The sequence below is a fragment of the Girardinichthys multiradiatus genome, chromosome 20, assembly GCF_021462225.1.
Source record: "Girardinichthys multiradiatus isolate DD_20200921_A chromosome 20, DD_fGirMul_XY1, whole genome shotgun sequence".
NCBI lineage: Eukaryota > Metazoa > Chordata > Actinopteri > Cyprinodontiformes > Goodeidae > Girardinichthys > Girardinichthys multiradiatus.
Window position 1 is genome coordinate 20752060 of NC_061812.1, and position 21598 is coordinate 20773657.

Here is a 21598-nt window from a genome sequence, read left to right on the forward strand (position 1 = left end):
TGCATGTTTTTATGTTTGTTTGTAAAAGAGCTGCTGTACCAACCTGTTATAGGATGAGAGCTTCTGGGGGTGGATCAAGACTCCATCATCTTCAGCCTCCCAGTGTCTTCCACCTTCATCCTGGTCTTCTCCAGCTCCTGCTGAAAGGCCTCCATCTCCCTCCTGTCTCTGACCATTGCAGCCTTTCCTGCATGAAAGCATAGTACAGAATCAGAAATTGTGACATATTTGTTCATTCTTACTCCTCAGAGGAAATGAGATCCTTACATTGTTTTCTCTCCTTCTCGTTCTGTCCGTCTTTCCTCAGAGGAGGCCAGAAGGGACGCTGAAACCTGATGTCAGCAGGAAGTCTGTACGACTTTCCGGCAGCCTCCCTCCTATATTGGCGACGCTCCCTGCTTGTCTTCATTGTTGCAAAAGGACAACACAAGTGGTTTTGGTTCTCTAGAAGAGCACTAATGCTTCAGCTGGCATGTTTTGCATTGCTTTCCCATCCTAATTTGCATCCTCACCTTCCAATTTGTCTAACAATAAGCATCCAGTGCAGTAAGTCCTGCCCACTTCCAGCCACTGAAGGTGTGAATAAGATGAGTGCCTCTAAGACCAAGCTTTTGATGCGAGACCAAGGCCTGCTGGCGGAGCCAAAACATTCCACCTCACGTGAACTGTTAGATGTCACAGGGACCACTCTGGTGTTGTTACTTGTCTTTACATCAAATGATTCTGTTTATTTCCCCTTAATAGAGCAGATGAAACATGTGTGTTAAGGTCAAATTACTTTTAAAAGTTCAGCAAAAACTTAATTCAGAATTGACTTACTTTAGTCTCATGTTGCACACACAGCATTTCAAAATAGCCACAACAATTAAAGACGCATCTGCAAAATTCAATGTTTTATTCATTTTGAAACTATTCAACCAATTAAACTGACATGTAACATGTGATTGCACTGAGAACAACAAATACAATTATTTAACACAGAAAGTATTTAAAAATATTGAAACTATATACAAACTAAACTATGTACAAATGAAACTATTTACAATGGTCAGAGAGAGGCCAGCCACTCCTCTGGACGCTGTCCCTTGGCAGCCATGGGGCAGTAGTTCACCCTCTCCCCACTGGCCTTCATCAGCAGTCTGTGGCCCGTCTGCCTAATTTTTCGAATCCCACAGTGGCGGCAGATATTAATGGAGGGAGCTCTGACTTTAAGGGTCACCCCCTCCTTGGCTGCCGCCTCTTGCAGCTGTTGGATTTTTTTCCTGTTCCATGCTGTGGACTTCGGAACATGGGTGGTGTGGGCCGTTGCGTGTGCTGTGGTGGGGAGAGGGGGAGCAGCATCCTGTGTGGAGGAGCTGGTGGATGGTGCAGAAATGGAGGGCGTCTCTGAAGGGCCTGCTCTGGCCTCCTTCTCCCTGGTCTCAAGCGGCTGCAGGTTCCTGAAGACTGAGGAGGTGCTGGGAACAGGCTGGGGTTCCTGGAGCTCCTTGGCAGGCAACAAAGACTCTTTCGCCTCTGTAGGAGCCTGGAGTGGGGCAACACCAGCCATGAGGGTGGTCCTCTCATCTATGGCCGTCAACTTCCTGTACCTACACGGTAAAAACTGAGCTGTTAGTGTCCAGCCTCAACAGTAAAATAGCTCATGTTGGAGCCATGTTCTGTACAGATGCTGATGAAGTGTAAAACAAAAATTTAAATCTGAATTGTACCACTGAGAGAGGGTGCTCTGGTTTACGGCGAACAGCTGGAGGGTGGTCCTGGTCTTGAGGGCCGGATGGCTGAGGACCACGTTTCTGATGGAGTTGTAGTCCCTTAAGACCAAAGTCCACTGGCTGATTACTGCACCCTCCACCCTCCTGCTTCCTGGGTACAGGGCACACAGCTCCTTGAAGATGGCCTCCACCAGGCGGCTGGCGTCGGGCCACGAGGCGGGACCACTTCCGGCGACGCAGCTGGAAGATTAATGAGGAAAGATCAGAAGACTGCTACAGTAAGAGTGGAAGTTGAGTGATTCTGCATCTTTCTGCAAACACTCACCGCTTCATGCCCTTATTCAGGGAATCTTTGTAGCGTGAAGGAAACGCTATGGGCCCCTTATCGACCTCAGGGAGGTTTTGCCAGAGACCTACAATCTTCTCCACCTCAGCGTTGCTGATGTAGCCCTTGCTGCAGAGCTCTACCAGTTTGCGAGCCAGCCGAACCACGTGCTGGTAGCCGGGGGTTCCGTCAGGTCCAACAGCAACCTGAAAAGCCGACGTACAGTTTCACTCATGAGCACCCAGCAGGGCAGAGTAGCACAGCATCATCGCTGATAACCCTGACTATAATCTTTTAATTAAACAGTAACAGCTAAGATGCCTGCTAACCTCCTGATCACCAGATGTTCCTTGGAGGGAATGAGGAGGAGTATGACCAGAAGAAGAAATGGCAGGAGCAGATGGTGGCTGAAAAGGAGGAGTTTGAAGGGATGGGCCCAGTGGGTCCTCTGCAAGCTCGCTAAACCCCTCGTCCAGATCTTCCCCCAAAACATCCAGCAGCCTGTCTTCCTCTGACTCCTCATCATCCTCCAAGACGATCTCCTCACTGCCATCTGGTTCATCTGGGTCATCGGGGAATATCTGCAGCTCCTGTCCCGTCTGAGCGTACAGGTAGCTCATCCCGATCAGCTCCCCTGAGGAAGATGAGGAGCAGATTTAATGAGGAGGATCTGGGTTGTCAGCCAGAACTGCTGCATACTTTTTGTCTCCAGAGCCAAGTTTAATACAAAGTCCTGCAGCCTGGAGTTAAGAGGCTTTCTGGTCCGATAAAGAGAACTACAGTCATTTGTGGCTTTCTATCCTGAGCTCCTGAGTCCTACCTGTATACTTCAGTGGCTTGCTGTAGCTCTCAAGCAGCGTCACTCCAAGTAAGCGCTGCGTCAGCTGGAAGAGACTGTGCTGCTTCTTCCCTACGTAACACTTCATCCCCATCTTCTCTGCGCCCACCACCGCCTGAGCTCGCTCCTCGTTCCACCGAGCCAAACCCTCCAACAGATACATTTGGAAGTGGCAGCCGCTGGCTGATGTCCCTGCAGCATGAAGGAGAGACAACAGGTTTTATTAGCACAAACAGAAAAAAACAATCAGAGAGCCACAGAGGGAGCAGTCTGACATCAGTGACTTACCTGGGATGAACCTGTTCAGGTGCAGGTGGAACGACTCCAGAGATTTGGACCCCCGGGCACAGCGATATACGGGGAGAACCACCCCTCCTTTGGTCACCTGTCCAGTCCTGGTGTACATCTGGACACCCAGAGGATCCTAGATGTGTTAAAGACAAATAATTAAGGGGCAGAACCTGGGGGGCTGTTAATAATCACTCACAGAGCGCAGACATACCTGGATGCAGGCCACATGCTTCCTCTGCGTCCTCCAGATGTCCTCCATGCGGGCCTGGTCCAGCAGGGGAATGTTCATGGTGTCAGTGGCTCCCATGAAGTCATGGATGGTCTCAGAGAGGAGGCGCCCGGTTTCCTGTGCCCCACGGGTGCGACGCCGACAGTGCCGAGCCATCTCCTTGGCGCTCTGCACGGTGCCCCTCCTGGACTGCTCTGCCTGCTTGGCCCTCTTCAGGCGGGACACGTCCTCCGTGTCCCACTCAAAGATGGAGGCAGAGATGCGCTGCATGAAGTCTGGGTAGAGAGGGTGGCTCTCCGCGGTGACCCCAGCTGCCAGCCTGCGGATGAAGTGCCAGATGTCCAGTCGGATCTCGAGCAGTGGCCATGAGGCGAACAGAGGGGCGGCCGCACCGCTGTCTCCATCCGCCCTGCAGCAGTCCCGGTCCACGTACAGGACTTCAGGGGGGGTGCGGCGGGCCAGCTCATAGCGCTTCTGCAGGCCCATGGCCATGTCCTGCAGCCCATATCCCTCCCCCGCCGTCACGACGCAGATCAGAACCTGACCCAGCTCGTTCCCCACGCTGCTCATCCACTGAGCCGTCCCATCATCCACTCCAGCCAACTTCTTGATGACCTGCAGAGGACAGGGGGCTTCCATCCATCAGTAAAGGTAGACATTAGCTTCATCTGAGAATGGAGGCAGCATGAGGTCAAACTCACCTTCTTAGTGGACTCCATCTTCAGGATGGAGCCAAAGATGGATGTCACGCTGGCCTGAAGCTCCTCCATCTGGCTGAAGGTCTCTCTGGCATAGGCGGAGAGCAGCCAGCCGCTAGTGGGTACAGGCTGCATTCTGAGGGGATGAGCTGTAGGAGCCAGATGTACCCCTGCTACTTGAAACTTTCCACAAGTCTCCAAGTACAGCAGGCACCTGGACATCCACTCCTCTGTGTGGTTTTTAACCAGGAAGGAGTGAAGCCGGTTAGCGCTGTTACCGAGCGTTCGCCCCTTCATCTGGCTGAGCACCTTTTTGTCACAGGACAGCCTGCAGCACAAACAGAAGAAGCTGTTAAACGTAGTTATTCATCACCCCAGATTCTCACAAGAGCAGCTGTGTTATGATCAGGTGTACCTGTACGCCAGCTCAGCAGGGAAGAGCAGCTGGTGGCTATAGTCCAGCTGCTCCCTCACACTCCTGGACCAAGCAGCCACCTTCTTTGTGCAGTACCTGTCAAAATGGACATGAAGCCGTCTCAGGTCCTACTTTGCTGTGACCTATTAATAGTTTTAATGTCAGGATATTTACCTGCACTCCAGGTACTCTGTACCCATGTAGTACCAGCCATCAAGGTCCAGAACTCTGCGCACGGTCTTATACAAGCCACAGCTCGTCAGCTTGTGTGTACAGCTCGGACACTTGAGGCTGTACTGCCAAATGCGATACGGAGCCCAGAGGAAGAACGGGCGCTGGAAAAAGGCATCAGGTGAGGAGGGACGCTGGCTGTAGATGAGGCGGGGGCCTGGTGGGTGGTACCACAGTTGCAGCTCATTAGACAGGACAGCCCTGCCTGTCCAGTCCTTGACAAACAGGGCTTTGCTCAGCCATTCCTGTTGCTCACGAGGAAGGCTGCTCTTCCAGGACTCAAACGGGACAACCTGGAACACAACATGTGGAATGCTGTGAACTGCTGCTGCAAATAAGGAAGAAAACAACTTCTTGCTTTAAAAAGCCTTTTGAAACCAACCTGGGCAGCAGAAGCGCTGGGTTTTTCAGCAGAGGAAGATGCTGTGAGGAGAGGAGGAGGAGCTGCTGATTAAGGTGCTGCAACCGACACTGAATCCAGCACGGTCATTATCAAGGTGTAACATTAGGATGAAATGTGTTGGAAAAATAAACCTGCTGCAAGACATACCTGAAGGAGACAGCTCCTGCTCAACAGCAGAAGCAGCTTCCACCATCAGCTCGTCACCTTCCCCCGAGGAACCTGAGGAGCAGATTACAAGCAGTGAGGTCAGTACAGCCCCCTTCAAAATAATATTGACACCACCCCTGTCAGCAGTGAGCTTACTGTAAATAACCATGGCTCTCTTCTTCCTTGGAATGGAGGGCTGGTGCTGAGGGGAAGGTGAAAGAGCCCTCGTGGTGCAGCTGGCCTGGCTGTCGGCCCTGCTGGAGCATGCTGCCGGGCTGGGGGTGGAAGCAACAGAGGATGCAGCAGGTTGTTGCGCCCTGTCCCTCCTCAGCACATACGTTTTCCCCTGACTGAGTCGGGAGCCAGCATGTTGAACCTGCATCCCCCTGATCCATCTCCTATCGCTGAGAGATGGAGACGTGATGCTTTGACATTATGCAGACATTTTAATGACCACATAGTTAATTATTCCTACCTGCTTATTTGTGGGTCTGAGCTTTCATACAGCTCCCTGTAAGTGACGGAGCTGTATTCACTGAAGCCCACCAGCCGGTCGCCCTCTGAATCAGTGCCCCCTATCAGTGTCCTCCTCTTATCCACTATGGCAGCAGCTACTTCATCAAAGAGCTGTGCATACTCCAGCAGAGCGTCTTTATTGCACAGCAGGGGGCTGCTGCTGCTGTGTCCTGCCTCACGCTCTGCCACGTGGCTCGCCAACAGTCCCGCTGTGTAGCCGAGATCATGGGTCAGCAGCCACTGGAAGGTGTGTCCCCTGTACAGACCAAACTGCACCTCCATTTGACTAAGGATGCAGCGTGGGTCTGTGGGATCCCCCCCTAGGGCCCTGACTCGTCCTTGTGCCACGACCTCCACCTCCTGGGTGGATTTCACAGGCTGCTTCCCTCTGCTGCTTGCTTTCCTCTCCTGCAGGGCTGCTGCAGCAGCCTCACTGCTGGCGTGAAGCCTCAGGTGGTTGGTCCCAGGCAGGAAGGAGAACTGAGGCTTATACATGTCTACAGAAATACATCACAATAAATAGAGTTGGGAGTAAAATACTCTGATATGAGATGCTGGATTAATAACTCTGATTACCATAAACAGAACATAATTATAGTATGGGGAGGGGATCTTTGAACTGAATTTATTAAATTTGATTTCTATTGATTCATCGAATTTGCATCACAGTTAACTAAATGACTGTTATTATCATTTAATATGAGAAAATCAATGTGCACAGTTATTACTGTTGCAGGCACATGATCACTTCATTTAAATCACTCTTTCGGACTAAAAAAACGTTTTAAAAAGAACGATAGTCTATTAAAGAGACGTTTTATTCGTATTAAGTTGTAGCAGAACTCAAAAAACACAAAACGTGAGTGGATTTCCTCTTCATGTGAGCCGAATTTTTCATTCCAATATTAACTTCAATACAGCCTAAGTTTGTTGTCTATCACTACGATTTACGAGTAAAATATTGCAAAAAACTCTTAAACCGCGGCTCCTCTAATAGCGGGAAACCTTATTCACGAGTCGTCGTATTTAAACAACGATGCAAATATTCGTATTTTACTCTAAACATTGCGAGATCAAATTAATCAACGTGAAAACATATTACCTGACGAATCGGCGTCGTTGTTTGAAACGATAGCGCACCGGTCGTGAAGTTATTCACTCAGACAATAACTGGAAGTAACTGGGACCATGTGGGACAGAGAAGATCCGGGGGCGGAGCGCAAAGGATGACCTTTTGTGCCTTAGTCTACCCTGCCTCCGGAGGGTGTCAGCGAATGTCTGCTGGAACACTATCCAATCACCCCTCTTCTCTGCAACCCTTTTCATTGTGTAGGTCATAAATGACTGCACCTCATCGGACTCGTCCGTGAAACTCCTGAAGTTTGCAGACGACACCACTGTTATTGGTCTGATCCAGGATGGTGATGAGTCTGCATACAGACAGCAGGTGGATCAGCTGGTACACTGGTGTTGTCAGAACTACCTTGAACTCAACCCACTCAAGACTGTGGAAATGGTGGTGGATTGTCGGAGAACACCACCCCCATACACCCCCCTCACCATCCTCACCAACACCGTTTCGGCTATGGACCACTTGAGGTTCCTAACCACCATCTCTGAGGACCTGAGATGGTCTTCACACATAGACACTGTTCGAAAGAAGGCCCAGCAGAGACTGTACTTCCTGAGGCAACTCAAGAAGTTCAACCTTCCACAGGAGCTGCTGGTCATCTTCTACACTGCCATCATTCAGTCCGTCTTGTCTTCATCCATCTCAGTGTGGTTTGGCTCATCCACAAAACAGGACAGGTGCAGACTGCAACGAATAATCAGGACTGCAGAGAGAATAATCAGGGCTGACCTTCCATCCATCCAGGACTTATACAGGTCTAGGGTGAAGAAAAGAGCTGCTAAAATCTCTGCAGACCCCACACACCCTGCACACAAACTGTTTAGAGTTTTACCTTCAGGCCGCCGCTACAGAGCACTGTTTACTAAAACCAGCCGCCACAAAGACAGTTTCTTCCCCCAGGCTGTTTCTCTGTTGAACATTCAATAAAGTACAGAACAACAGCATACAGATGTTGCAAATACACCTTTTTATTTATATATGTGTATATTTGTACATTGTAAATATGTATATTCTGTAATGCAAAAACAAAAACCAGGGAGCAAAGTGTACCGGAGTCAAATTCCTTGTTTGTATGTATGAACTTGGCAATAAAGCTGATTCTGTAATATTTATGTATTAAAAATCTTTGTATTGGTCTTACAGTCAACCCTAAAGTTGTTCGTACCAGTGACAGATAGACATGTTTTCATTTAACCAAAATGTTTGTTACTAATAGGAAATGATGCAGGCATTTACAAGAAGATAATGTCAAATAGGAATCATAAAAAAAAACACTTTTTTACATTTGAAAACCCGGCATAACAAAAATGAACTTCCTCCTGTTTTATTTAACAATGGTAAAGCTTGTATAATTCAATATTGCTGGCAGGCTTTTTGCATAGTTCCACTGGTATCTGACAATTTTATGCAATACGTTTCAAGTTTATAGGCCTCTGTGCCATCACCCTAATTTTTAGCTCCCTCCACAAACTATATAGCAATATAGTCAGGATTCATACTAGTAGAAAACAGTACTATTGTGCAGAGGAAGAAGAAACATGTTGATCAAATTAAAAGATCACTTTAAATCTAAAGCTGTCAGGGTTATGAAAAAATTATATTCTACTTTTCAGAGAAACAGGTTTGGTTTTCATAGCAGTAAGCTATAATAAAGTTAACAGAAATTAACACTTGGAATATCTCACTATTTGGAGAATGTAATTATGAGTAATTACAGAAATAAATGTACATGTCAGTGGTATGCCAATTCATTGTTAGATCTTCTTGCATTACAGCTACAGAATGTGACAGATTTTATATTTCAGTTTTAAAAATGAATTGAAACACACAGATTATACAAATACTAGTTTAATTTTATTTGCAATTTAAAATTTCATACAAGATAAAAGTAAATTAGGAAATCTGCTTAAACATTGTTAGGTATGACTCAAATAAAGCCATGAAAATCCTGGATAAATGATGCGTTGGCAGGATGGCCAGACTCAATATGAAAAAAATGGGATGATTTCAAGTATAAACACACCGTGAGGATTTGACACGAAATAAAAAGTTTCAGAACAGGAGCTACAAACAGATTCTGTAAAGTACACGTTGCAAAGCTTTCAGATTGCAGTCAGTAGAAACAGTACAAGATACCTTCTGTAAGAGACATGCTGAATCATAAAATTCCATCCACTATCACACTTAAACATTATTGGTATTTTAGTGATGGTTGCTGTGAATTTAGAGGTTTCCAATCTAATGTGGAAAATATTTATGACTTTGAAAATGAGCTGCTTATGTTCCCAATGTGCAGCTCTGTCATCAATACGCGCTGAAAAACAGCACAGGAGCAGAGCCAGTGGTGATGCCTGACAAATTAGATTTTTTATGCAGTAGTTGATATATGAAAGAGAAACTTTGAATATTTACTATTTTTATGTATGGAAGAGTCAATGTCTGACAACAAAACAAGACAAAAATAAAAATCTATGATACCAAATTGCTAAAAACCAATTAAACGGGTGGGCTACCCAAACATCTGCATGCAAACACACCTCACATATCTGTAATAGCCAAAACAAATGACCAGTTGTCTTTTTTTCTCTGAAACCAAAAGACAGCATTTCCCTGTGGCTTCTACAAGCTCCCTTTTAAACAGGAAACCAAGATGTCTGGATCGGTAACAAGGTATAAAGACAGATGCTGAGTTGGGAGGCTTGGGACTAGCATGATTGTTCATGAGTCTAGGTGGGCACAGTAATACTGCGAGCCAGAAGTGCCAGCAGAGCAATCTCCACTACCCCGTGGGCTTGCTCGAGTGCCTCCACAGCCTCCCTGGCAGAAAAACCTGCTGCCTGGATTCTCTGGATGTGCTCAACTGGGAACTGTTCCATAAAGGGATGTGGAGAGGGAGGGTGAGGGGCTTGGAGCAAAGACGGAGTGGCCTGAGTGAGAAGAAGAGCAGAGGAGGACGAGACGCTTGAATCTTCCTCTGGAGGGTTAACAGCAGCTGATGCAGGGCTGAGGAAAGCTCGCTCAGTCTGGAGAGTCTCTGGGATGTCAGTGCTAGAGGCTTGACCATCTGCTACCCCTCTTCCATGCTGCCCTTCTGGTGGTTCCCTGATCTCTGGGACCACTGCAGGACCGTGAGAAGCCTCTTGCTCAGGGTCAGAAACGCCACTAACACAGGTCTCTTCTCTGTCCTGTCCGGCTCTATCCTCTGAGCTGTGTGGGCACCGCGGTGGTCCTAGCCCTTCCTCAGTGTCTACTGTATCTTCATGCAGACACTCAGCCTGACAAGGAAGGTCAGGCACAGGACACTGAGCTGGTTCCTCATCACACACAGCAGCAGCATAGTTAGCTTTGGCATCACTTGTTTCGGCACCAGCTGCACTGGCAGTAGAATGAGCAGGCTGGGCATTTTCTGGCGTTGGGGTGCCTGGCTCAGGGGATGCTTTGTCCGAGTCCTGCCCATGCGCATGGGATGGTGAGCAGGAGATGCTGCGGTTCTGGGATTGCACCAGCAACTCATGGAGCTCCTTCAGCGCAGCCGCCAGAGAGGGGATGCTGTCAGAGCTGGAGCAGCGATCTCCGTCAGGCTGCTCCCTCTCAGCAGAGGCAGAGGGACACTCCATTGCGACTGAATCGGCCTCTGTGGTATCCGCTGCGTCACATTCAGTCCTCTCCTGGTCCATGGGCTGTTCAGGCAAACACTCCTGTGGTGCAGTTTGCATGGAAGTGCTCTCCACCTCATCAGACTCAACACCCCCCTTTGTGGCTTCAGGCGGTGTCTCACTACTAGGGTCCTGGGACTCAGTGGAGATGTTTGCAGGAGGGGTACATGTATGGAACATATCCGATGAAGGACTGGGAACGGGGGACAGATTAGGTTTGCTTTGAAGAGGCAGAGGGTGAACATGGACACTATGAGGTGGAGAAACATCCTTTTCCGGGGATAAAGATTGAGAACGCTCTGGAGGCCGAGGCGCTGGGGCCTGCTGCATGGTGGGTGGTGCAGACTGGGAGCGATCCAGGGTCGGGTTCTGTGATTGACAAGTAGAAGGACTTTGGGAGGAAGAGGAAGGTATGGCCATTTGGTCTAAGGGTCTTGGTAATGTAAATGGCGGGGGCTGCGGTGAGGTAGTTTGTCCATCTGCAGCGTCTATTATGAGAGAAAATATAACTGGGAATCAGTCAATCAAGTGGTGTTTCAACCACATTTATGAGTGTTCAGCTCTTCTTATGTAAAAGATAATTCATGAATTATGCTACGTTTAAAGTTGGAAACTCAGGTTTATTACACAAATAAGTGAACATAAAAAGGTACAACAACCACCCAGCAGCAAAATAACAGAAAAATAAAAAGCTAAATGATTCAACAGCAATGGACTTAGCTCTGGCAATGGTCTTGTGAGTTTGCAGTACCTGGTTGGTAGGGCCCTCTTCAGCTGTCTCCAAATGCATCAGTGCTGTCCTGCTCAGGGGTTAGGCGCACACACCACACACATCATGCAAAGGGACGGAGAAAGTTAGCAGTCACACACAGAGCATGCAACCAAACCAAACTGTCGGCCTTTTCACACAAAACAGATGTGAAAAGTGTCATCAGAAAACAACTCGTGCCCGGGCCGGGTTCTTAATCGGGATGTTCACAAACCCATCGGTCAACAGCAGATGCTCCTGAATGAGGTCATTTCAGCTGAACATTTGATTCAAAATCAGATTTGTGACCATTTTCAGTTAAGACCTAAAATGTTCAAACGCTAGTCATTTCTTGTACCCTGGTTGATGAATGGCTGATTCCACAAGAGCAGCTGATACCACACTAAGAGCAACTTTTCTAAAAATCTACAGCATTTATCAGATCATAAGCAATCATGTTTCTACAACCCACATATTACTATAAAGCTGTAGAGGTCATTTGGTGTTAATTTAGCTTCTGAAGGCCAATGCAGGAATAAAAAACATCCATTTCACCAACATTTTCAACCAAAGGTCTTCATTCATCTACAGTTGACTATTATTTGTAGTTTAACAGCAGTCAAATGCTTCTTATAATTGCTAACAAATGTTTTGCATGTTTCCACTGGTATTTCCTGACAATATCTTCTGCATTGAGCTCCGAACCTTTGAGGTTTGGAAAGCCTCTTTGCCACCCATCCTAAGACTCTAATTGGAACTCCACAATGTTTAAATTACTTCCAGTCAGAACAAACATGTTTGTAAACCTAAAAGATTACTTTCAATCTCAATCTGCTAGGGCAAGAAACTTCGGGCTTGAGTGGATATTTGAGCCTTTAAAAATTTGTTTGTGTTTCTGAGTGGATTACAGAAAACTTTGCATCAAATTCAAATTAATGCACCCGGTTCTAGTTTCTGAAAAATCTGTTCAAATGTCTTTTATCATAAGTTCACCCTGAAGAAAAAGGTTCAAATGCATCTTTAAAATCCAGAAATAATGTACTCATGCCCATGTTAAATGTAGGTTAACGTCTCCCCTGCACTGCTAAACTTCAAACGTTTTTTATCGAAAGGACATTTTTGTGTTTATCACCAGCATAATTTTATCTGACCCCTTTGATGATTTCCCCCTTCATATATTTTACTTATAATATGATACAGAACATATGATTATGACTCAAGTTTGTACATCTTAGGGCTAAAATGCTGCATTTGTTTTGCCTCAGAACTCAGACCTGGTTTAATGTCCGAAAACTTGCACAGTGGGATTTGTTGGTTGTTATTGTCCAGTTGTTGTATCATTGACTATCTTTATCAGTACAAATTCTGACTCCAGGAGGGCTCTACTTGATTTTTGTTTTGTTTTGGAGCTTTGTGCTCCGAAGGAAGAATTTCAAACAAAACGCACCATGAGGCACCAATAAACGCAGAGTTTCTGTTCATGGAAAATCCTCTCCAGTTTTTTTTTTTTCTGCTGTTGCACTCCTGCCACAGGATGTTTATATTCGCTCTGCGTTTTATTAATCCTGATCAGACAAATAAACTCCTACGTCTCCTTTTTGAACTGCATGTTCCTTTCAGTTCTTCTGTGTAGGCGGCTTCAAGTGCCGTTCTCGAGCTCCTCAGACATCCATCTGATCCACTATTCGCAGCAAATTCTCAGAAAACAAGCTAGACTATCACGATATCTTTGTTTAATAAAACGGCACTGCAAGTTCCCACAAATACGTCATTTTAAGGGGATTTTCTCCAACCTTTGACTCGATACAGAAAGGATGACACCCACCATGAGCAGTAGGGATGGATACTGAATTCGCTACTTTTATAGGTACTGACCGTCAGTACTACCAAGTACCTATTCATGTACAATCAAACGGTACCATGTTTCAGTACTTAAATGCATCATTGTGACACTGAGGGAGAAGGCAATTTTCCACGCCGGACATGAACATGCAACAACAAGAGCGTAGTGATGTCAGTAGACGCTGGTACCGTAAACAAAGCAAGAATTTCTGATAGAAAGCGCTTGAAAGTATGGCTCCACTTTTCAAAATGTGATGCAGATTATGCTCACTGCAATATTTGTGATGCGAAGTGCAAGGCCAACGCCAGGAACACTTCTAGTCTGAGGAAGCTCCTGGCTAAGCACCAGATTTTCTCAAGGCTGAAAGGTGCACAATTTACACCAGCCTCAGATCTTTGGCTACAGCTCCTGCATTCGGCACCGTTAGCACGCCTGCATCCGTTAGCGACTGCAGTCAGCGACATGGCAGAAGAAATGTTTCAAGCAACCGAGATGTTACAATGCAAACAGCTGGATGCTGTTATGATAACATTTATTTCTCAAAATATAAACAAAGTAGAAACATTTTGAGATTTTATTACTAAACATTTATTACCACATAAACACACACAAAAGTACTGAAAATGATTCCCAGGTACCGGGCATCGGTACCGTATCGGTTCAAATGTGAAAGGTACCCATCCCTAATGAGCAGTACAGCTGACAGGTCCGTACACCAATGACAGGATACAGATGTTTCAGCTAATAAATCGATTTCTCTGTAACCAGAGAAGCTTAGTTTTGTTTACATAAAATCTGAGTTCAAGATTATAAATTTGATTTGACGTTTTTTTCTGATCTCATCTTTCTGTAAAAGACAACCAAATTATCGGGGTGATGACATGGAGTGATCACGTGACTGAATATTCAGATGAGTGCGTAAATGAGGTTGAGAGTAAGAAGCTTCAAGTAGCACATGCTAAAAAAAATAAATAAATAAATGAAAACAGAGCTGACACAATTTCTTACCACTCTCTTGTATAGATCTCTGAAGTGCCTCTGCCAGTTCTCTATCGGCGATCTCCTCTGGCCGCGCGTCCTCACGCCCTTCTGTGCCGTACGCAAGCCGGGCGCACTCCGGCAGCTCCGCCTCAGACAGGAAGCGCGTTTCAGTGCCTGTAGTGCCGATAACGAGCAAGCTCTTCTTCAGGTCGATTGAACACTAAAAGGAAAAAACAAAGGGGACAGAAAGTGTTCCCAAATGGTCTAAAAAGGTCCTTCTGCAGGAAGTAAATGACAATATCATGAATATAACAGCAAAAATAAACATCTGTGATTTTCAGCAATGAAACTGTAATTGATCCACAGCTACTTTACTCTAAACAGGTAAGTTCAATTATAATCACAAAGTTAATTTATTTAAGTCATTCCAATATTGTCTTTGAGATGCATCTGTAATATAACATGACTCTGAAAAAAGAATAATTCCATTATATAAATAGTTTTATTAAATACTGTTAGACAACATGCGCACCTGGTGTCTCTTCAGCATGTCCAGGCCAAGCAGCATGTCCATTGGCTGGTCCTCCAATATGGAGAAAGAACAAGGAAGGAAGTCCCCTTCTATTTGGACCTGAGCTGAAAGCAAGAGAAAGGAAACCCAAATTTTCAAAAAAGAAAATTATTCTATGAACCAAGAGCTAGATGATAATAAGAAAAAAAAAAGTTATATTTAGTTTAGCTCTGGTCGTACGGATTTTTAAAATTTGATTCTGCAAGCACAAACAAAGCCAGTAATTGCTTCAGGGTTACTAAATAACAGCCTAAGATCGTTAAACTGAATATAAAACAGTTCTGGTCCTATTTTAATAAACTACATTCTAACACATTGAACAGTTGTGTTTATCTGAAGCTATCCTGAAACCGACCCAAATGAACTCTGCCAATGATCTTCTGAGTGCCCACTCCTTTGGCGATCCCTGCCCAGCGCCGATCCACCAGTCGCATGATATTACAGCGCTCTGCACACGCTTGGCTCATGATGGTCATCTGCGCTCCTTAACACGAGAAACACAAAAACGGACGAAAAAGGGCAAAAATTGACAAAACAGGACTGACAGTCGCAATTTAGGACTTAGAACAAGAAAACTGAAAACATTCATGCTTGAAAGTCAGCTTCAATTGTTGTAATTAGAGTCATTCACTAATGACTGGTGAAGCTAAGCCTTGAGTTTGGGTAGTTTTGTTTACATGTAATTACCAATAAGAGTCAGCATAACAAACAGAAAAGTACATTCAAAGATGCAAAGAAAAAGGAACAAAATATTTAATGAAGCTAATTTTAATAAACTAAAACTGACAGGAAAATGTGTCCTTGGTGTAAAGGTGATATTCCAATGGACTTTTTAACCTCTGGGAACTGAAGCCAAGACATTTTTGAACATGTTGAAACTAAACATGTTAATAGGTCACTGAAAGAATGACTACACATACAGTCACACACAATCTGTCCGGCACACAAACATGCCCTTCAACGTTTTATTACCACTCCGTTTCTCGACCAACAAACTTTATCAGGCATCAGGATTTTATGTTCATTACCTGAGTCAACAAAAGCTTTCACAGGATGGCCATTGACATTGCAGTTAATGTACAGCATAACCACCTGTCCAAAGCTTTCTGGGGCCTCCTCCATTGCAATTGTCATATTCTCCTCCACGTTGTGCTGCCTAGTATACGGAGAGTTTAAAAAAAATTAATCAATCAAAACATGGAGGCCAATAAAGAAATAGATTTCTTTTTTTTATTAAATTTTTAATTGTAATTGAATTAGATTAAAAATATAAAAACTATCATGTTCAAAACTGTGTACCCCAACTTGTGATTATTAATAGTGAAACTGAAGCTGTGTCATGGTTAAAGAGGGATGTATATTTACCATTACTATGTAGCAGGCTATCTTTGACTTACCGTTATGGTAACTGGATTAAAAGCGTGTTCCTACCTGATGTCCTCTTCAATCTTTGCCTGAGCGTCCAAATCAAATGGATCAGCAGTCAGAAGTCTGATTCTCTCTTGTTCTCTTTTGGCTCGATCCTGCTGTTGCTCCAGCAGCACTTTGGTGAAACGCTCTGGGAAGAAGAAGAAGAAGAAAAAAAAAAAAGGATTTTGTTAAGATTTTATGTGATGGACAAACACGTGTGTAATTGTGAACTGGAAGAAAAATGAAGATTTTACAAAACATTAGATTTACAAAAATCTGAAAAGTGCAGTGCACCTGTGTATTTACCCCCTTTAACTTGATACCACAAAATAAAACTGCCAATTGTAAATCTGTCGATACAATTGTCAGTAGTGCACTCCACAAATCAAGTCTTTATGCAAGAGCAGCAAGAAGAAAGCCAATTTTGAAAGAAAACCATGTAAAAAATCCTGACAGTTTGCCGCGGGTCATACAGGGAACATAGCAAACATGAGGAAGATGGAGCTCTCTATACTTTCTGTTCCACATGCATGCACCAAGTGTGGTGGAAAACTAACACTGCGCATCGCCCTGATGAAACACAGTGGTAGCAGCATCATGCTGTGGGGATGCTGGCCTACGACGTAGGAGGTGGTGGTAAGATAGATGGAGCTAAATGTAGGGCAAACCTGAAAAAAAAAACATACAGGAAGAGCTAAAATCCCATATTTACATGTTAGAATGGCCCAGGAAAAACCCAACCAACCAAACTTGCTGTTCATCTATGCTTTTCATCACATCTGACTGAGCTTGAGCTAATTTGCAAAGAAGAATAGGAAAAACATCTCCAAATGTACAAAGCTGGTAAAACTGTAATTGCAGTGAATGGTAGTTCTATAAAACAATGACTTGGGGATACTGAATACAAATGAATGGTCCACTTCAATCCACTCATTATAGTCAACTTCATGTTGATCTACTTATTAAAATCCAATAAACTATATTGAAGTTTGTATTGGTAATGTAACAAAATCTTTAAAAAAAACTCTTAGTTAAGAAGCCTCTTGCAAGGCACTGAAAACACATCAATGGCCGTTATGTTACTTTATGTTCATTCACCTAAATCTCCACTCAGCAGGGCCTCAGCAAGTGGAGGGTTTCTCTCCTTTAGCAGAGAAAGCTCGTGTGGATTCGCTAATAGCATCTGTTGTAGTAAGGCGGGGTTGTCCAGGCCCTGTGGCGAGGAGCCGCGAAAGGCCATCGGTGTGGAAGGCTGCGCGGCACGCGGCTGCTGCTGTGGAGCTTGTTGCTGTGGCGGCGGGTCAGGACCCGGATTGGCTGAAGATGAGGTGCCAGGGACTGTGATGGATCTGAAGTCAATACGGGGCAGGCCTAGTGAGGATGAAAGGGAGAGAAGTTAGCTTTTTCCAACATCCATCCGTTGTCAATTCCTACTTATCCATGCATGGTTTTGGGGAGTGTACGTTGCCCATCTCCAGCAGTCATTGGGTGAGAGGCAGGGTACACTCTGGATAGGTTGCCAGTTGATCGCAGGGCAAAACAGAGAGACAGAGGACTATGCACACATACACATACAATCCTAAGGAAGGTTTACAGACACTAATAAACCTAACAGTCATGTTTTTAGACTGTGGGAGGAAGCTGAAGAACCTGGAGAAAATCCATGCATGCATGGGAAGAACATGCAAACACCACGCAGACAGATCCCGAGCTGGGATTTGAACCAGGGACCTTCTCTCTACCATGCAACAGTGCTTAGCACTCTTTAACACACCAATGTGCAATGAATAAACCCCCCTTCTATCAATACAGAGAGATAACAAATATCCCAGGCAGCTGGTTGTGAGAAAATTTCAATAGATTTATTACCTGGAAAGGCTGGTTGAGTTTGTGGAGGCCTTCTATCTGCTTGTCGAAGAACCACCACATCTCCATCCTTGACACCGTAAGTCCCCAAGGCACGGGTGGGGTCTTTTAGGGGCTGTTCTACATGCGTGATCTGAATGGAAAGAAGATTCAGAATATAAAATCAGTGTGCTGTGAGGGGATTACACAGCAACCAAACCATGCAGCATCCACTATGTGCTGTTGCAGTAAACTGAATTAAAAATACACACTTTTTGCACACACTGAACTGCGATGACATTTGCAATCAGACATATTGTGCAGCTCTAGGAAGCAGATTTTGTGATCATTTTTAAAGTGGTCTTAACCAAGTCCTCCAGGCTTTTTCCTGTGGATATAAGCAGCCTTTTCTTATTTATTTTAAGTTCAGTCATTCCACCAGACCATTTGAAGACATTTTATCGTTATCACTGCAACACTCAATGTCAGCAATATTTTTGCAGCAATAGTAGTAACTGTTGCGTTTTTGGTTTAAATAAATGCACTTAAATCTAATACGTTTTTATTTAAAATATTTGCATAAATACTGTGATAATGTAAATGTTTGGTATTTTTTACTCAAGATGATTTAACCGTGAGAATCTATTCCCGGTATAGGTCTACTTGTAACGCATCTTATGCAATAATTTATCTTATTTTAACATATTTCATATGTTTAGAATATCTCAGAGAGGATCTGCAACAGTGTGTGTCTTTCTAAAATCAACAGTAAAACACGGTGAAGGCGCTGTTACAGTTTGGAACTGCGTTTGTGCCAATGGCAGTACAAATCTTGTCAAAACATTTAATAAAACGAATAAAGAAAATAAGGCTGTTAAAACATTCACAGATCCAGGACCTGAACATTACTGAAGCAGTGTAGGGATCATCTGGCTGACAGAAGGTGCTGGAAGACCAATTATCTATTTTCCTATCACACCAAATTAGTTGTCTATTGTCCAAAAACCATTCCCATTTTCGGTCAATGCATTATATTTATGTTTTCTTAATTTACAACACAGAGATCCAACTATTCATGCCTTTTTTGGTGGTTGACACAGATTTTTATTTTTTATTGAGGCCAATTTTCTCCAGAGGAATGAAAAAATGTGTGTAGGTTTCTTGAGGTCGTATTTTCCTATTCAAGAGTGAAGGGATTATACGTGTATCCAACTTGTTCGTCAAATCCTGAACTTTTTCAGGGTTTTTTTTAACCCAAAATAAGAACATAGAATGATATGTTTTTAGTGCAAAATTGGTAGGACTTCGTAGTTTTGATCCATTTTGTCGGATTCTGACTTCTGGCCAATCGATTGGTACAGTACAGTTTATGCATGAGAAAACCCAGTTGATTGCCTGAACTTTGCAATCAGTTCCTAAAAAAAAAAAAATAACTTTAATTACCGATACAGTATTAAAATGATTTAGATGAATAGTGTTTTGTAAGCTAACAGTTTACATTTTCCGTCTATCTTGACAAGCCAGGCAAATTTAGCAACAGTTATCTTAACTGCACCATTTAATTTGTCCAAACACAGTTAGCTACATGTGTTTGACACTGAGCTCAAGTTGGGATAGTTACACTCGATCCCAAATGTGCAGCTAAACGAGTGAAACCCGCGTCTAAAAATATGTTTGTTTATAACTCATGTTTCGCAACAGCTGAAACGTCAAAACACCAACAGTTCGATTTATGCTAGCTACGTTAGCTGTTAGCTGCGTTAGCTCCGCGGCAACATCCAGTTTGGGTCTTGCCTGGATTTCCCCAGCTGGGATTCCTGACTCCAGTTCACAAAGTGCTACAAAGTCCCTCAGCTCCAGCTCCGGGGACACGTCGAGGGCAAACGTGGTTTCTGGGCGATCCCTCGGCGCGCAGAAAACGGTGACCAGCATCGTTTTGTGGAGCGGGGGCAGAAACAGACTCACTCGATAAACCTTCTTCTTCTACAACAGAATGCGGTAAGTGTAGTTCCTTATGTCACACGGAAAAGCACGGTGAGTATCGAGATTTTCCTAAATAATATGTAATGTGTATATTAGTACGAAGAAATCCACAAATCGAAACAGCTGTAAAATCGAAAGTCAGTCACTGTTTGGACTCACTTGGTGAACGCCTGATATAACAGTTTCTCTTTTAAGATCAACAAAATATCAAGTATTGCTCAGCAGTGCCGCATGATTTTCGGCATGTCGCACAACAGTACTTTCTTCTTCTGTGCTTCTCATTTCATGGGAATATCATTTTAGCACCCCTGGAGGAAGCAGTAGCGATGATAGATAGATAGATAGATAGATAGATAGATAGATAGATAGATAGATAGATAGATAGATAGATAGATAGATAGATAGATAGATAGATAGATAGATAGATAGATAGATAGATAGATAGATAGATAGATAGATAGATAGATAGATAGATAGATAGATAGATAGATAGATAGATAGATAGATAGATAGATAGATAGATAGATAGATAGATAGATAGATAGATAGATAGATAGATAGATAGATAGATAGATAGATAGATAGATAGATAGATAGATAGATAGATAGATAGATAGATAGATAGATAGATAGATAGATAGATAGATAGATAGATAGATAGATAGATAGATAGATAGATAGATAGATAGATAGATAGATAGATAGATAGATAGATAGATAGATAGATAGATAGATAGATAGATAGATAGATAGATAGATAGATAGATAGATAGATAGATAGATAGATAGATAGATAGATAGATAGATAGATAGATAGATAGATAGATAGATAGATAGATAGATAGATAGATAGATAGATAGATAGATAGATAGATAGATAGATAGATAGATAGATAGATAGATAGATAGATAGATAGATAGATAGATAGATAGATAGATAGATAGATAGATAGATAGATAGATAGATAGATAGATAGATAGATAGATAGATAGATAGATAGATAGATAGATAGGGGCTCAGGTGGTGGGAGTTCGTTCGAATTCCCGCTCTGCACGTGTCAGACGTTGTGTCCTTGGGCAAGACACCTCAGCCACCTTGCCTGCTGATGGTGGTCAGATGGCTTGTGTATGGCAGCCTCACTTCTGTCAGTGTGCCTAAATTTCTTATTTATGTTTTTTCCCAAACTAGTGTGATAAATCTTTGCAAAACAAGGGGAATTCAATCACGGCTCTTAAATTACAAATTATATGTTCAGTTTTATCTTCCCTGAAAATACATCATTTAGAAATTTTTGTTGTTTCTATAAAACAGAAAATTGTTTATGGGTAATTTTCCCTTAATGAGAATGCAGAATTCTGCACTAAAGAGACGGCATTTCTCAGAAGAACATGTATTACAACCCCTACATGCACATCACATCTGTTCAAATGGACTAATATGAGTAATGTATAGGATTAGCATAAGACATATAAGAATAGGGAAGTCTAGAATAACAGGCTACTTAGTATGAGAGTTTGCTTGTTCTAACATCAAAGAAATAGCACATGTACAGAAAAATCTTTGAAAAAAAATAGTATATAGTAACATTGACACAAATGCACCATATGAGCACAAAGAAACCAT

General features: G+C 43.6%; 2 protein-coding genes across 3 annotated transcripts; both read right to left on the bottom strand.

Moving 5' to 3' along the window:
• Positions 1-878: 878 nt before the first annotated feature.
• LOC124857001 lies at positions 879-7115 on the bottom strand. The gene is made up of 15 exons (XM_047348025.1): positions 6908-7115; positions 5765-6302; positions 5446-5693; positions 5290-5361; positions 5122-5162; positions 4683-5032; positions 4509-4604; positions 4097-4421; positions 3378-4010; positions 3164-3299; positions 2858-3067; positions 2367-2671; positions 2038-2243; positions 1710-1952; positions 879-1589 (listed from the first exon to the last, which is right to left on the bottom strand). The coding sequence occupies exons 2-15, from the start codon at positions 6298-6300 to the stop codon at positions 1049-1051; spliced, it is 3942 nt and encodes a 1313-aa protein (XP_047203981.1). The 5' UTR covers positions 6301-6302; positions 6908-7115; the 3' UTR covers positions 879-1048.
• Positions 7116-8769: 1654 nt separating this feature from the next.
• Positions 8770-20217, bottom strand: ddi2 (DNA-damage inducible protein 2). Of its 2 annotated transcripts, XM_047347688.1 has the most exons (10): positions 19786-20217; positions 18016-18145; positions 17245-17517; positions 16168-16294; positions 15765-15892; positions 15092-15220; positions 14698-14801; positions 14193-14385; positions 11345-11393; positions 10993-11081 (listed from the first exon to the last, which is right to left on the bottom strand). In XM_047347688.1, the coding sequence occupies exons 1-9, from the start codon at positions 19921-19923 to the stop codon at positions 11383-11385; spliced, it is 1233 nt and encodes a 410-aa protein (XP_047203644.1). In that variant the 5' UTR covers positions 19924-20217; the 3' UTR covers positions 10993-11081; positions 11345-11382. The 2 variants fall into 2 exon arrangements, with proteins under 2 accessions (XP_047203643.1, XP_047203644.1); XM_047347687.1 differs by lacking the exon at positions 11345-11393 and having other exon boundaries at positions 8770-11081; positions 19786-20211.
• Between the last annotated feature and the right edge of the window lie 1381 nt (positions 20218-21598).